The following is a 13,892-nucleotide window of genomic DNA, read 5'->3' as shown; positions in this document are numbered from 1 at the left end:
ATTCTCACTTGTGAGCTCTCGATCAAAATCAGAAACCGTTTATTTGTCAGAAATGTTTTCACAAACGAGGAACTTTCCTTGGCGGAAGATGCAACATTAGACATGAGACGTCAGACGAGACAAACAACAACAAAAATCACCTCAGCTTGGCTGTTCAGTCTCATTACAGCTGATTTGAAAAAACAAGAGCAAGTTAACTCCACCTAAATGCATGGATTTGATCTGTATTTAACATGTGTATTAATATAGTTTAAATGACACGTACATAAAATAAAGTTGTGATATCTCTGCTTTACATATCCAGTAGAATAAAAAGGCGATGCAGAAAGAATAATCAGGAATGTTCATTTACTCAACCCGGTCTCCTCGTGACTCATCGATGGGGCCTATTGTGGATTGTGGATTGTGTCGGTGGTGCGTGTGCGTGACTCAGAGTGTTAAACATCCACAGACTGTGCTTCTTCAACAACATTAGAGTCTGTGTGTGAATCAGCATTACTGACACACACACACACACACGAGAAGAGCTTCACACAAACAGACGTGTCTGAATCACCCTGACGTCACCCCTCGGGGTGCTGACTTATCAGTTCATTGGGGGGAGAGATCCCAGCTGTGTGTGTGTGTTTGTGTGTGTGTGTTTGTGTGTGTGTGTTCTGTATCTGCTGCGTGGGTCGGCACGGCGCCCCAAAATGATGAGTTCTCTTTGCTTCCTCTCTTCGTCTGTTTGATCTTGTTTCTTCATCTCCTGCTTCCTCTTTCCGTGGCCTAGATGTTCATTTGTCATCGTCTTCCTCTTTCTTCCCTTATAGAAACTACGTGATCAGCAATATTCCAACACTTGCAGCAGAAGAGCAGATAGGAGTGACAGTGTAAAGTAGTTATTGATACTTTATTGATTATTTTCAACAGTGCAATACTTTATTTTGGAGTGTAAGATCGTACAGAACGTATTCTAAGCGCATTGTATTTAGGCATTAAGACAAATACAGTGTACCTGGGTGTTTTTCTTAGTCTTGTCTCTGTCAGTATATAAAAATACACTTTTTACTTGAAAAATATTAAATTTCTCTGCTTAAAAGCCTTAAAATCTTTATATAGCATGATCATATGAGGTTATATTGTGTTGTTTGAGGTTTTAAAATCTCTAAACTCCCCATCGTTATCCTGGACCGACCTTTAGTTTGCTTTACATTCACGATCGTCACGAGAGCCCCGAGCCCCGATTCATGTTTAACTTTCTATTATTCATCTAAAAGATATTTAGTGGTGAGATAGTGGCCCTTGATCTCTTTCTTTATACTCTCTGATTCCCTTGTTAATCCAAGGTTTATTCACGTTTAATAAATAAACAATGATTTTTTAAATCAGCCCATTCAATCTCATATTTTCTTTAAATAAAAGTGAGTTGACAGCGATCTTCGCGGCTTCCTGTTGACTCAGCATTCTGCGTGCTAACCGGCTACCTGGGTAACATGTCCTGCAGGTCCGCCACGACGTAGGCGACCACGGCCCACAATGCCGAGCAGAGGTTCATCTCTCGGGGGTCTTGAACCGACATGGTGTCGCCTTCACTGTGATGGAACCACAAGTATCTCTCGAATGCCACGTGGAGGCTGGCGCCTGAAGGAGCGATGGAGGAAGAGATGCATGCAACAAAACATGAACCGCAACAACAAAAACAATCTGGTGGAAGTTAAAGACGTCAAACAAATCATTACATTCTACGTCTGAGAAGCAGCATCTGTGCATCTGGTGTGATTCTCCAGAACATGACAGTGGAAAGGGAGCGTGGGTCCGGGAGTTCAAGGAGTGGTTGAATTCCTCTGAATAACAACTCATGCAAGCTGTTGGCCGAGCGCGTGGAACCAAAAAACACAAAAACACTCGATGGAAGGAAGAAAGGCGTCTCTGTTGTGATCAAACTAATTTCTCTTCTCGAAGCTGTGATGCTGAGAAGCCGTCTGTTCCTCCGGCTGTCGGCTCTGCTTCGGTTCGCTTATGTATTATGAAAATGTTTTAAAAACAACGTGTGGATGTAATAACCTGTACTTTATGACTGGCAGCCAGCGGCTGAGCCTCCTGTGCTGCCTGAACAGAACCACACAGTTATAGCGAGCTTATAATGAAGCTGTTTTTTACAAATACACAACATGTATTGTAATTGTGTTTCCCTATTAGCTTCTTTCCTCATGGACCAGCTCCTGTCTCCTCCTGGAGTTGTTGATCAATAAGATAACTCAACATCTTTAGGCCACGCATCAGTCTGTGGAGTTATTGGATGCGTTTGTGGAGCTGAAAGTGGAAGTATGTTTATGATCTTTTATGTTTTCGGTTCCTCTTTCACAAGTTAAACCACATTGTCTGTCTGACGACAATGCAATTTCACTTCTACTAAAACGAGACCGAGTTAAAGAAGATGTTTGGACCCCATAATCTGTAAAAAAAAAAAAAATAGATAGAAAGAGCAAATGATCCTTCATAGAAATGAGGCAAACTTCTTCGGGTTGGGACCTTAAAATGAAGAGTGTGGCTCAGGAGAAAACAGTGAAATATTTGATATTTCATAGAAAATGATCCTTTGGTGGATAACAACACGGGCCAGTACATTGAAGTGAACATTTTGACAGTGAGGTCCAGTTTCAGCTCTGCCAGTGTTTCTCGGTTCATTGACATCATATCAATATCAGTAAAAGAAATAGTCCACACGTTGTTTTTAAAATGTAAGCTTTTGTGTGAAACTACTGTCAATATGAAGACTGAAGAGCATCCCCTCATCAATAGTGGATGAATTGAAAACATTGATTTCCCCATTAAACACTTAGACACAAGCTTTGTGTCAAAGTGAAATAGACAAAAGTTGTAAATATAGTATTGCTGATGGTTTAATCTGTTTTCACTGTCAGCAATGTCTAAAAATCTGTGAAAACGTAACCGTGATGTTACGTCTCTCGCCCTCGCTGCTACACTGGAAGTAGGTTTTAATTCAGATTTCTAGTTAATTCCACAAAAAGTGGATGTGATTCTGTCGACGCGGCACTTTCACAAAGAAAGAGAGCGTATTAACACCAGAACCACAGAAATCAGGTCTCTAATGATGAGTTACTTCCTCTTTTGAGTGGTTGACTTTGTCATAAACATTTGCTGCTATCAGACAGAGAGAGGAGACCTATATTATATAGATATAGATATAAATATATATATATATATTTGACTGACCCGGTACTCCTGCCTTCATCCACGGTGAGATGTCTGTTCCTTCTCCAGGTGCCTCCAGGGTGGTGGTGTTAATGGGAGCCAACAGTTTGACCACCTCGGCCATGATCTGTTGACACAGACACAGTCTGAGGCTCCGCTGCTCATCACACGGTCGATAAGTATGCCATGGAAATACAGCACTGACGCCAGCATGCAGAATATGTGCTTTGTAGAATTGAGCCTGCATGAATACCGGTAATTGCGTGACAGTGAGGTGTTTTTTATTCCCACCTTTCGTGCTGCCGCACTGCCGGTGAACTCCAGAGCCACCGGGGCAAACGTCCCCGAGTCAGACTCCATGACCAGGTCAAAGTTGGACTTGTTCACCTGTGTGTGTGGAGAGGGAGAAGAGAGAGGACGGAGACGGAGCAGATAGAAGATGTCAGAGGCAAAGAGAGGCCACAGGCGGACAAAAAAAACATCATCCAAACAAGTTGTGTTTGATTGAAAACATCACAAACTGTGAGCCGCTCTTCATACACGGCCTGTAGGAGGTGAAGCACACACACACACACACACACACACACACACACACACACACACACACACACACACTGACCACTAGGAGTTGCTGCTACATGTAAGAACTAGACGGTCCATGAGGGATTTATAGCACATTGGTGAAACATTTATGTGTATTTGACTCTGTCCAGATCACTGGAAGTACACTGGAAGTACTCCTTTATTACACACTGTCTAACTTCTACCTTGTGCAGATCAAAGTACTGCTGCGCTCCGACTCCACCTTGCTCCTCAGCTGTCCACAGCACCGTCCGCATCGTTCTCCTGGGACGCAAACCTGGAAACAGACGAAGACTCAAGTGAAAAACACAAATATGCACAGGAAGAGGAAGAGAAGTTACAGCTCCAACCAACGAGCGACACGATCGTGATGACGAGGCTCCGACCTGTCTTTACAGCTGGTAATACACGTTAAAGTAATAATACACCCGTGTAATACACATCAAAGTAATAATACACATGTGTAATACACGTTCAAGTAATAATACACACGTGTAATACACGTTAAAGTAATAATACACACGTGTAATACACGTTAAAGTAATAATACACACATGTAATACACGTTAAAGTAATAATACACACGTGTAATACACGTTAAAGTAATAATACACACGTGTAATACACGTTAAAGTAATAATACACATGTGTAATACACGTTAAAGTAATAATACACACATGTAATACACGTTAAAGTAATAATACACACATGTAATACACGTTAAAGTAATAATACACACGTGTAATACACGTTAAAGTAATAATACACACGTGTAATACACGTTAAAGTAATAATACACATGTGTAATACACGTTCAAGTAATAATACACACGTGTAATACACGTTAAAGTAATAATACACATGTGTAATACACGTTCAAGTAATAATACACACATGTAATACACGTTCAAGTAATAATACACACGTGTAATACACGTTAAAGTAATAATACACATGTGTAATACACGTTAAAGTAATAATACACACATGTAATACACGTTAAAGTAATAATACACACGTGTAATACACACCGCAACCTCAAAAGTGCCATCAACATTTTCCGACAAATTGCAATGTTGTAGCAAAGTGTATAAAAATACAATGAGCAATACTATTGTCATATTTATCATATCATAGAAATACTATGATCATATTTTATCATATTTATCCTATTAAATAAATACTATTGTCATATTTTATCATATTTATCATCTCATAGAAATACTGTTATCATCATTTTGTGCTATACTGTTTTCACCCTATATCTTTTATATTTTGTGCCTTATTTTTATTATTTTTTTCCTTCAGTTTATTGTAATTCTGTTAGGAGGACCGAGCAACATCAGCAAAACCTTGTGTAGAATAACTGTTTTGTGTGCATATGACAGTAAAGCATCTTAAATCTTAAAGCTTCCTGTATTCACTGGACCTCGTGCTCTTATGAACTCAGCACTGGAGGCTCATGCAGTTGAATTATTGTCTCCATAACGGTCCTGGACTGTTTATCCGAGCCCGTTTCCGAAAGTAAGAGTGTCCTCGTTTCTCTCCAACAGTCGGAGGAAGTCTCTGTTTACAGTCTGAAGAATAGTTTGGGCGTATGTTTGGAATGTGATGTCTTCAATCATATTTACTTTACGAGCTGTTGAGGGTTTTTTTTAAGCATCCGTATAGAGCTTTACTGTATTTTGCTTTTGTCATTTGTCCTCCTGACTGTTAGAGATGTACCCTTTGGTCTCGTCACTTGATATGCAAAACAGATCGTTTTTCTCGGCAAAGCAAACATGTTACATAAAGCTCAACAATCAAGTAAATCATTAACTTGACGTTGTTTGTTTTCTTGTGTAAACTCGCTGCTTGTCTGTATACTTTTTACTCGTTTCTGCAGAATGTAAATGTGTTTTTCCGAGGATTTCTGCAGCATCATAAACTGTATATGTGTGCATGTACACAGCGTTTATGTGTCTATAGTACCCAAGTCCTTGATGAGAGACAGGGCCTCCCAGGAAATCATGGCTCCACCGCCGTCATCCATGGCGCCTTGGCCCACATCCCAACTGTCCAAGTGGCCGCTCAGTAAGACGACCTAGCAGGCAGGACAGATGCAGAGAAGTTAAACTTAGAAATGAGAGACGGCGGCGGGACATTTTTGCGTTGTGCGTTTCCGTTCAATTTGACCATTTGTCTGAGAGGATAGGATCAGATAACGCTCTGGGACCCGTGTCTTGTCTACGTTTCATTAAAGCACACACACATAAAGACTCAAATGTGACTCAAGTGTAAAAATAATAATCCTTAGTGAGGACAGACAGACTCACAAAAACAGGAAAACAAAGATGAAAACAGTTCAGAGTGTTATCGCCGTTTCCAGGAATTTTAAGGTTTGGGATTTCCATCAGTAAAATGATCCTGACCTTTTGTTCCAGGTTAAAAAAACACTGAGCAAGAACAGTCTGGACATTGACCCAAAGGCCACTTTTCCTCCAATCAAAAGTCAATGTGTCCCTTTTAGTTATCAGAAACACACATTTAGATTTTTTTTTTTACATAACTAAAGTAATGGTAATGTGTATTATTCAAAAGAATAATGGGATCAACATGTCTACACACTGAAATGCTTTAAGTAAAAATAATAATATTAACAGAGGCGCCTGTAGTGTTGCATCATCCAGTTTATCAGGATTCCTTTATGGTAAAACATATTATTATAACAGTTATTCCTCCATTATAATACAATTACAACGTGTTGACAACTAAACATGTAGAAGTTTACATGTTTAAATCAACACAGTATGGAGAGGTAAAAAAAGTATTTTTTAAAGTACCCAATGCACACTGACATTTATGATTATTACGCATCCCTGTCGAGCAACATGATTTGTGTTTCAGCCGTAACTATAAACAGAAAGCCGACATCGGGAGGAAACATTCTTAATTATAAGAAGTTTGAGTGGGTGGAAAATATCTGAGCAACTCATCAAATGACTGTGAGAGTCTCTGAGAGACTGAACCGTGGAAATGACTCACCACAACCTACAATGTACATCATCTGATGAACGTGGGCGCACGGACAGACACACACAGACACACACACAGACCACAGCTTCTGCTACAGCTCGCTGAAACACAAAGTCACAGAGCCAGAAATGATGTCAACCATGTCATGCGTCTCATTTCCCCTTTTTCTATAATTATTTTTCTATAATTGGGTTCCAACAGTTTACGCTTGCAACGTTCCTCTCGTCCACGTCTCCACGCTGATTAGCTTCCCCACAGATTAAAGCACAGCGACTGCTGTTGTCATGTACTTGCAGGCTACGGTGGGAGCTGTGAGAGAGCAGAGGCTCATGGGAACACGTCGGGGAATTTCCCAATCCTAGCACCTTCATCACATCCTGTCAGATATTACAAAACGCCTCTGTCCCAAAAGCAGCAGACACACTTCCTTTACACTCGACGCAGCCTCCACCTCCACCGTGATCCACTGTGGAAATTCCACTCGAGCTTTTCTGATATAAGGAAATGGAAAATAAGTTCAGTCAAGTCGGACGACGAGCTTCTCCGTCACTTTGCTGCAATTCTGTTGCAATGTTCTCATCTTCACAAAACAACACAGGTCCAATAGACCCTGCTCTGCTGTTCAGGACACGCTAGAGACAACATTGTTCACACACCTGTAACACACACCTTTGACACGCTTTTAATGTGTTTATCTATGTATTTATTTGTGGGTGTATTCTCTTTTTATATTTAATTTCATCTGCTCTTGTTTAACTTAAAAAAATACCTCCAGGTGATAAAAACTCAACATGTGCAACATCTGTTTTTTGTGCATAGATGTATGTTATAATTCTAATGCCACTTTGATGTTCATATCAGAGAAAGTTTATTATAATAACAATAGTTCAACCAGACTGGGCGTCTCCCTGTGGATAGAAATGTCGACCGCGCTTCTCTTCCACCTTTATTCAGACACGACAGCTTCAAGCAGACAGCGAGAGGCCGAAGCACTCTGAGTTAAATCTACCCCTCTCGTTCTCACTGTGCACCCACATCTGTAACATCTGCACCGTGTGCCTGTCCTGATCACATCTGGCAGACTCTGAACCCACTGCACTGTTTCATCACAAGCCTCTTCTACAGAAAGAGGAGCATGCGTTTGGAGATCAGCAGCACCTCGTCTGTTTCTCAGGCTCGTGTCTGTGGTCCCAAACCACAAGTGTGCTAAGGACCTGTGTGTGTGTGTGTGTGTATGTGTGTGTGTGTGTGTGACATTGTGTAAAACTGCACTGTACTGCATAACTGCAAATTGGGTTTGCTCTGTGCAGTGCATGCAAGGATCATATTTTTATGTAGATCATATTTGCAGGTAAAAGTCCCAAAGCATCAACATTGACTCAAAGGTTTTATCTGCAACATACTAGTTTTACTTTACAAAATCTATAAAATTATAAACAAGTACCAGGGATGAGACAGTGTTGCTGTACATGAAGATCCCAAAAGTAGATTCATGTCATCATTCTGCATGTTTGCATAGACATGTGTTCATGAATAACAGTTTGCACCATAAAACGATGGTTTAATGCAGCAGTTAAGTTGTTTGGACTCGTCGCCAATAGAATGAACAATCTGATCTGTGAGGAATGCAAGAATGACTTATTGTAATGTAAACTAATTGCATTTGGTCAATAGGAAGCAAAGTGGAGACATTTCTGGGGAATTTTCAAAAGAAGTTGGAAACTTCTATGATCTGTTACTTTTTTTTCAAAACAATCTGAAAATCATAATTCACAGATTCATAGTTTGTTTACACAATGCTGACTTTCCATAGAAATATAATGTATACAGACTGAAAGTCATGTTTTAACTTCTTTGGAAAGATTAGATCACTGCCTACAAAGTAAAAGGTAGACTTACTTACAGAGGTGAAAATATCTGGAGTCCTGAAAAAGAGATGATTAAGTATTTCCTTACACAGGAAAAAAGTGAGTATGACTAATTAAGAAAGATAGACAAAAATGTGACAATAAAACAGTTTCAAGGACAACTATTTTCCACACAATACATTTGAAAGGCCGACCCAAACAGAATTGCGCAACCCTGAAAGACTCTTGCACGAGGAGAACCACAGATAAACACACCAGACAGGCCGGTGTCTGTGAAGGGCGCCTGAGCTGTACCTGCTCGGGGTGCTGCCAGCCTCTGATCTCTGCCACCGTGTTATAGGAGTCGGCATCTGGTAGCGTCTTGGCTCCCATCGAGAGTCTGACCACGATGCTCTGCCCTCGCTGCGCCATGCGCCACATTAGCTCAGCATCCTCCACCGTGATACAGGCCGAAGGGATGCGCTTCACTCCCTCTTGGTAGTCCTGCCAACCTGTGTGGGGACTGGAGGGGCAAAGACTTGTGGATCTTTTGAGACATTTTCAGACATTTCCTGGATAGATGGATATACAGATGGATGGATAGATACCTGTTAATAGAGAAAGGAGTGATAGATCGAATGAGTGTGGCCACAGCTCCCACTTTAGCTGCTTCGGAGGCGCCATAAGTACGATAAGCCACCGTCTCCCCGTAGCTAATAAACGGCTGGTTAAAGACCACAATCCTCCCTAACGCCTCGCTGGCTCTATGCTTCAGCTCCTCAAAAGACTGAACCACCAACACCTCCGCCTTGATACCTTCAGAGATAAGAGTGAGACACGGAGGAGTGATAGGAGGTGTATGACAAGCGTTACAATATCTTTCATACAGTAGGGTCTTTACCTTCAGCTGGCGTGCCGACACTGCCACCCAGTCCCAGTATAGCCAGATTTTTGGCCCTGGGTGCAATCATTTCTGCACTCTCTTTCCCTCTCACCCAATGTGGGATTTTGACTGGCTCTGGAAAAGAAAGTGGTGAAAAGAAGTGCACAAAAACAAAACTTAGTACATCCTCATTGCACCATTCTCATGCTCCTGCATGTAACGCGTCATCCTCACCTAAATGTACGTCCAGCCCGTCCTGTGCAAAAGCGTTGTACATGTATTTGATCGCCATCTCCAGGTTGTGGGAGCCACTGACGCGATTCCCGATGGTGTCGGTGAAGTCGGCCAGCCGCCCGTAGGACCGGTTCTGGGCGGCTCCGAACACGGCCAGGTCAATGATCCGTTTGGCCACGTCAGCGTAGCCGGCCACCTCTGCAGCTGTGTTGGAGACTGAGTTCACAACACATAGAAACATCAAAAAAAACTCAGGAACTCAGGGGTTTCATCGAAATATTTATAAATAAGTAAATACATTGTCTTTGTCACTTGAGTAGATACAGCAAATGAGGAATTAGATATAAAGCCAGACCACTATGTTATACATTTGTATTTGCACTTAACTCAAGATTTGTACAAACACCTGTGCAAAAAAATGTACATATAACAGGTAAAATATGATTTATTAATAAATAATAAAAACCCACCGTGACTCCACACCCCTTAGTATGAGTCAGCTGTAATCACTCCATTGACTTGCATGTGGGTTGTCTCATAAATTTAGGTACTCTCACTTATGTTGCCTCATGACTGTGTGTGCATGTGTGTGTATAAGTGTGTGTATATGTGTATTTATACAGTATGTGCGTGTGCGTGTGCTTGATCTAAAGCTCACAAACTCTTCTCTTAGCTTCCTTGAATCTGTTAGGGCGGGACCGTGTTAAAAACAGGTTGGTGACGTCACGTCATTCCCAGCAGAGTTCTGGCACCTATCAGCTTGATTATTCGTCTAATGAGTCGTTAAAAACACCTGTGTGACACCTACAGTGCGGGCACGCATGCCTCTATCCTTCCCTACGTGTCTGGAGGTGAAGAGGAGGCTTGTGGTCACCTTTCCTTGCCCTGTGAGAGGACACAGTCTGGGCTCCAGCCATCGACCTGATGGTCGAGGGAGCGCGAGGGAGACCCACACACACAGAAGACAGCATGAGGAGGAAGATGAAGAGGAGGAAGGGCGGTGTCCCTTCTTGAGCCATCTGCAGAGAGACAACACATCCACGTGATTAGTTGCTTAAGTATAGGAGCCAGTCATTCTTATCCATCAAGTTCACGAGGACAACAACAGATATCTGCAGCTTTGAAGTGAATCAACCAAATGATATTTTCCCAAGTAGCTCAGAATTAACAATGTAAACCAAACACTAAGTTGTAGCTACAACCTAATGCCAGAGTTTGCTCTAAATTAGACGATTAAATACTGTAGCGTAGTTACATTCCTATTTAGTTGTTGTTTTCCCTTTTTTTTTTTAGCTGTAACACCTGTGAACGTTGAGCGAACCAGATGTTCATGCAGACCAAGAGAGGATAAAGAGACGGCTTCTGAACATACAACCTGGTTTTAAACCTCCTTAAATATCACGAACACGAACAAAGTTGGTGTCTTTATAATAGTTGAAGTTAAAATACGTCTTCCAGTCTTGATAGTAGCGTACTCTGCTCACAATATCGCAATAAAAAACACCGTTTCCGCGCTCGTGAGTTCGCCGTGCTGATTGTTTCCGGTTTGACTGTTTTCACAATAAAAGCACAATCCTTAAAAAGGTGAAGCAGTTAAATAAAGTACAAATCAAACCGATTCATCAATGAAACAAACAAACAGCACACAGTTTAATGTGGTAAAATGATACGAATCACTTTGTTGCATGTTGTTAAACGTTATACTACTATTATTTATTACAATGCACATTATCAATTAATAGGCTTCCATAGGCCAGTATTATCAAAACACAGTTTAATAACAGAATTAGACATATGCCTAGAAAATTAGAGCACCTTGACATTAATCATTTAATAATTAGAATATATGTTTACACCTCACACATTTAGCTTTTGTTTATTATTAGATATTATTTAACTAAAATACTGACTGTAATGTTCCAAATGTAATGCCATATATCAAGTGTTTGAGCCTGTCTCACCTGTTTGATTGTGCTTTGTTTCCTCAATGTCAACATTTCTAAAGGACGGGATACTCGACTTAACTCTAGTACCTCAATGCTGGCAGCCTTTATTCTCACATTATTGAGAAATTACATTTTTTTGAGCGGTGAGTTTGTTGGGGAATTTTTTTTTTATAAATTGTGGGTTGCAGCCGACATTTCCATGTGCTTGTCAGTGGTTTCAGTGGCCCATTGTATTGACGCTGTAGAAAACACAGCACTCTGCCCACATTCACGTCTGTGGTTTTCATCCTCTGAAGTCATTGGAATCCACTGAAAACGCCCCATCATGCAAGAAGAGTCAGATTAATGTGTATTCTTACACATTACTACTACAATAGTATAGCAATTATTTCAAACATACACAGAAGTACAGTACCAGAGTCCTGTTGACGTTTTAAGCCATTTGCTGTTTACGTAGTGCTATGACTTTCAGCCTCTTCCTGCCTTTCACCTCTTGCGTCTGCCATTTGTGTTTTCTTCTCTGCATCATCAGGGTTTTGAAAAACATCGGACCATTTGGCTCCGTTCGCACGCCGCTGGCTCGGTTTAACACAGTGGTTTGAAAACTTCTTTTCTGGCGTATTTGCAGGAGCTGCTTTGAGGCTGTGGAAGAAATGAAGTGTTTTTTTGCCTACTGGCCTTTAAATATAGAAACATTTAATACAGCGTTGTCATACCAGTAGCTCATAAACAACTCAAGGCGCCCAGTCACAGCTTTAATCTATTTACACTGTGAATATCTGGGGGCTTGCAAAAGAATCTAAACTCATGGTTTTGCCTTTTTTATACATAAAAGAAGTTAATGGTAAAGGGCTTTGTGTTGTGTGTTTGCATGACATGCTCTTATATTCAGACCCCGAATCCCTCAAAAAATGACAAAGAGACAGTTTTAAAGTTGCATAAAAGCCACATCTTTTATACAGTAGTGAACCTTGTAAGATACATGATTTCAGCAAGACAATTCTCCATCGGCCTCCTCGTGTGCTTATGTCACGACTTTATCTGCAAGTTTTCCGGTTGTTCAAAAGCAAAGCTTCAGTCAATTCATATTCAACTTTGATTAAAAAGGAATATGACATTTTCTATACATTTACAAAGAATGTAAAATTATTATTGAACCATGTATTAAATGCATTCATATAAAAAAATAGTTTAAAAAAGCGAGACAACTGATATTGAAATTAAAAATAAAATTGAACCAAGACTTGTCAAATATACTAAAAACATAAATATTAAAAAACAAAAACAGAGCAGTAGGCACAAAGAGGCGTCAATCATGTGTAAACCATACAATCCCAATTTGTCATTGACATTTTAACCTGGATTATAGTCTGAGCAAGTATAAATTATTACATATATTGTATCAACGTACTGTATACATTTACCGAGATCCTGGAAGAGAGAGGTTATTGTGTGTCATCATCTGCAAGTGCTAACCCGTTGTCCTAATCCTCTATGAGTAAGGTGTATGTCAGACATTCCTGATGGTACGGACAGATGAGGAATATTTCTTAAACCACACTGAAGCAGAAATATTCCAGTTGAGGTTACAGCTCGAAGGTCAAAGCTAATATAAATGAATAGACAATGTTTTGTGCATCACGGAGGATGCCGGTGCACAACAAATGTCTCAGTAGCCCCACATCCCTGTATGTATCCGCTACGTATCCCAGTCATTTTGATAACCAAGAGTTGTTTTTTTAAAACATTTATTTGACCTTTTCACAGATTCTAAGGCCACAGATAGCGCTGCTTCAACAACAGTTGTCCCATTTCAATAAGATGCTGACGAGAAAAGTATTCTTCGATAATAAGCAGAAGATAGCTGGTGTTAAAATGTATGTGCAGAGGAGAAATATGCAATATTTTCACTAACATATTTAACAGGCTGTATGCGATTAACTATTATGGGCTAAAACAAACACAGGGAATACCGCGGTGTGGTCCGTTTACTGCCTCCTGATGACGCTCATCACGTCTGTGAAAGGTCTCCTTTGGTTGGTTTGATGTGGTAAAGATTGAGAATGTGTTTTAAATCTGACATGCATACTCTATCTTACATTGTACCTAATTAAAACTTGTGCAAAAAAAAAAGTCTTCTTTGGGATATTCCTGTCATGTACAGCGTCCCTGTGAGTTCACGCTTG

General features: G+C 40.5%; 1 protein-coding gene across 3 annotated transcripts; it reads right to left on the bottom strand.

The window, feature by feature from the left end:
* Positions 1-141: 141 nt before the first annotated feature.
* On the bottom strand, positions 142-11,284 carry LOC137781701 (carboxypeptidase Q-like). Of its 3 annotated transcripts, none has more exons than XM_068570619.1 (11): positions 11,245-11,284; positions 10,635-10,779; positions 9,761-9,976; positions 9,545-9,661; positions 9,252-9,459; positions 8,959-9,166; positions 5,753-5,864; positions 3,966-4,057; positions 3,490-3,585; positions 3,220-3,325; positions 142-1,623 (listed from the first exon to the last, which is right to left on the bottom strand). In XM_068570619.1, the coding sequence occupies exons 2-11, from the start codon at positions 10,777-10,779 to the stop codon at positions 1,463-1,465; spliced, it is 1,461 nt and encodes a 486-aa protein (XP_068426720.1). In that variant the 5' UTR covers positions 11,245-11,284; the 3' UTR covers positions 142-1,462. The 3 variants fall into 3 exon arrangements, with proteins under 3 accessions (XP_068426720.1, XP_068426718.1, XP_068426719.1); XM_068570617.1 differs by lacking the exon at positions 11,245-11,284 and adding an exon at positions 11,063-11,231; XM_068570618.1 differs by lacking the exon at positions 11,245-11,284 and adding an exon at positions 11,136-11,231.
* Positions 11,285-13,892: the final 2,608 nt, after the last annotated feature.

This window comes from Clinocottus analis, unplaced genomic scaffold, assembly GCF_023055335.1.
Source record: "Clinocottus analis isolate CAN_PGR_092001 unplaced genomic scaffold, fCliAna1.0.p SCAF_9, whole genome shotgun sequence".
NCBI classification, from domain to species: Eukaryota; Metazoa; Chordata; class Actinopteri; order Perciformes; family Cottidae; genus Clinocottus; species Clinocottus analis.
This window is presented reverse-complemented; position numbering and strand designations above follow the sequence as displayed.

Excerpts from the sequence above, each read along its gene's own strand:
- LOC137781701 (XM_068570617.1), bottom strand. The coding sequence starts at position 11,092 with ATGAACATCTGGTTCGCTCAACGTTCACAG. Across the intron at positions 9,167-9,251 it reads ACTCCTTTCTCTATTAACAG|TCCCCACACAGGTTGGCAGG; the intron begins GTATCTATCCAT and ends TTGCCCCTCCAG. Across the intron at positions 4,058-5,752 it reads GTCTCTCATCAAGGACTTGG|GTTTGCGTCCCAGGAGAACG; the intron begins GTACTATAGACA and ends GTCTGTTTCCAG.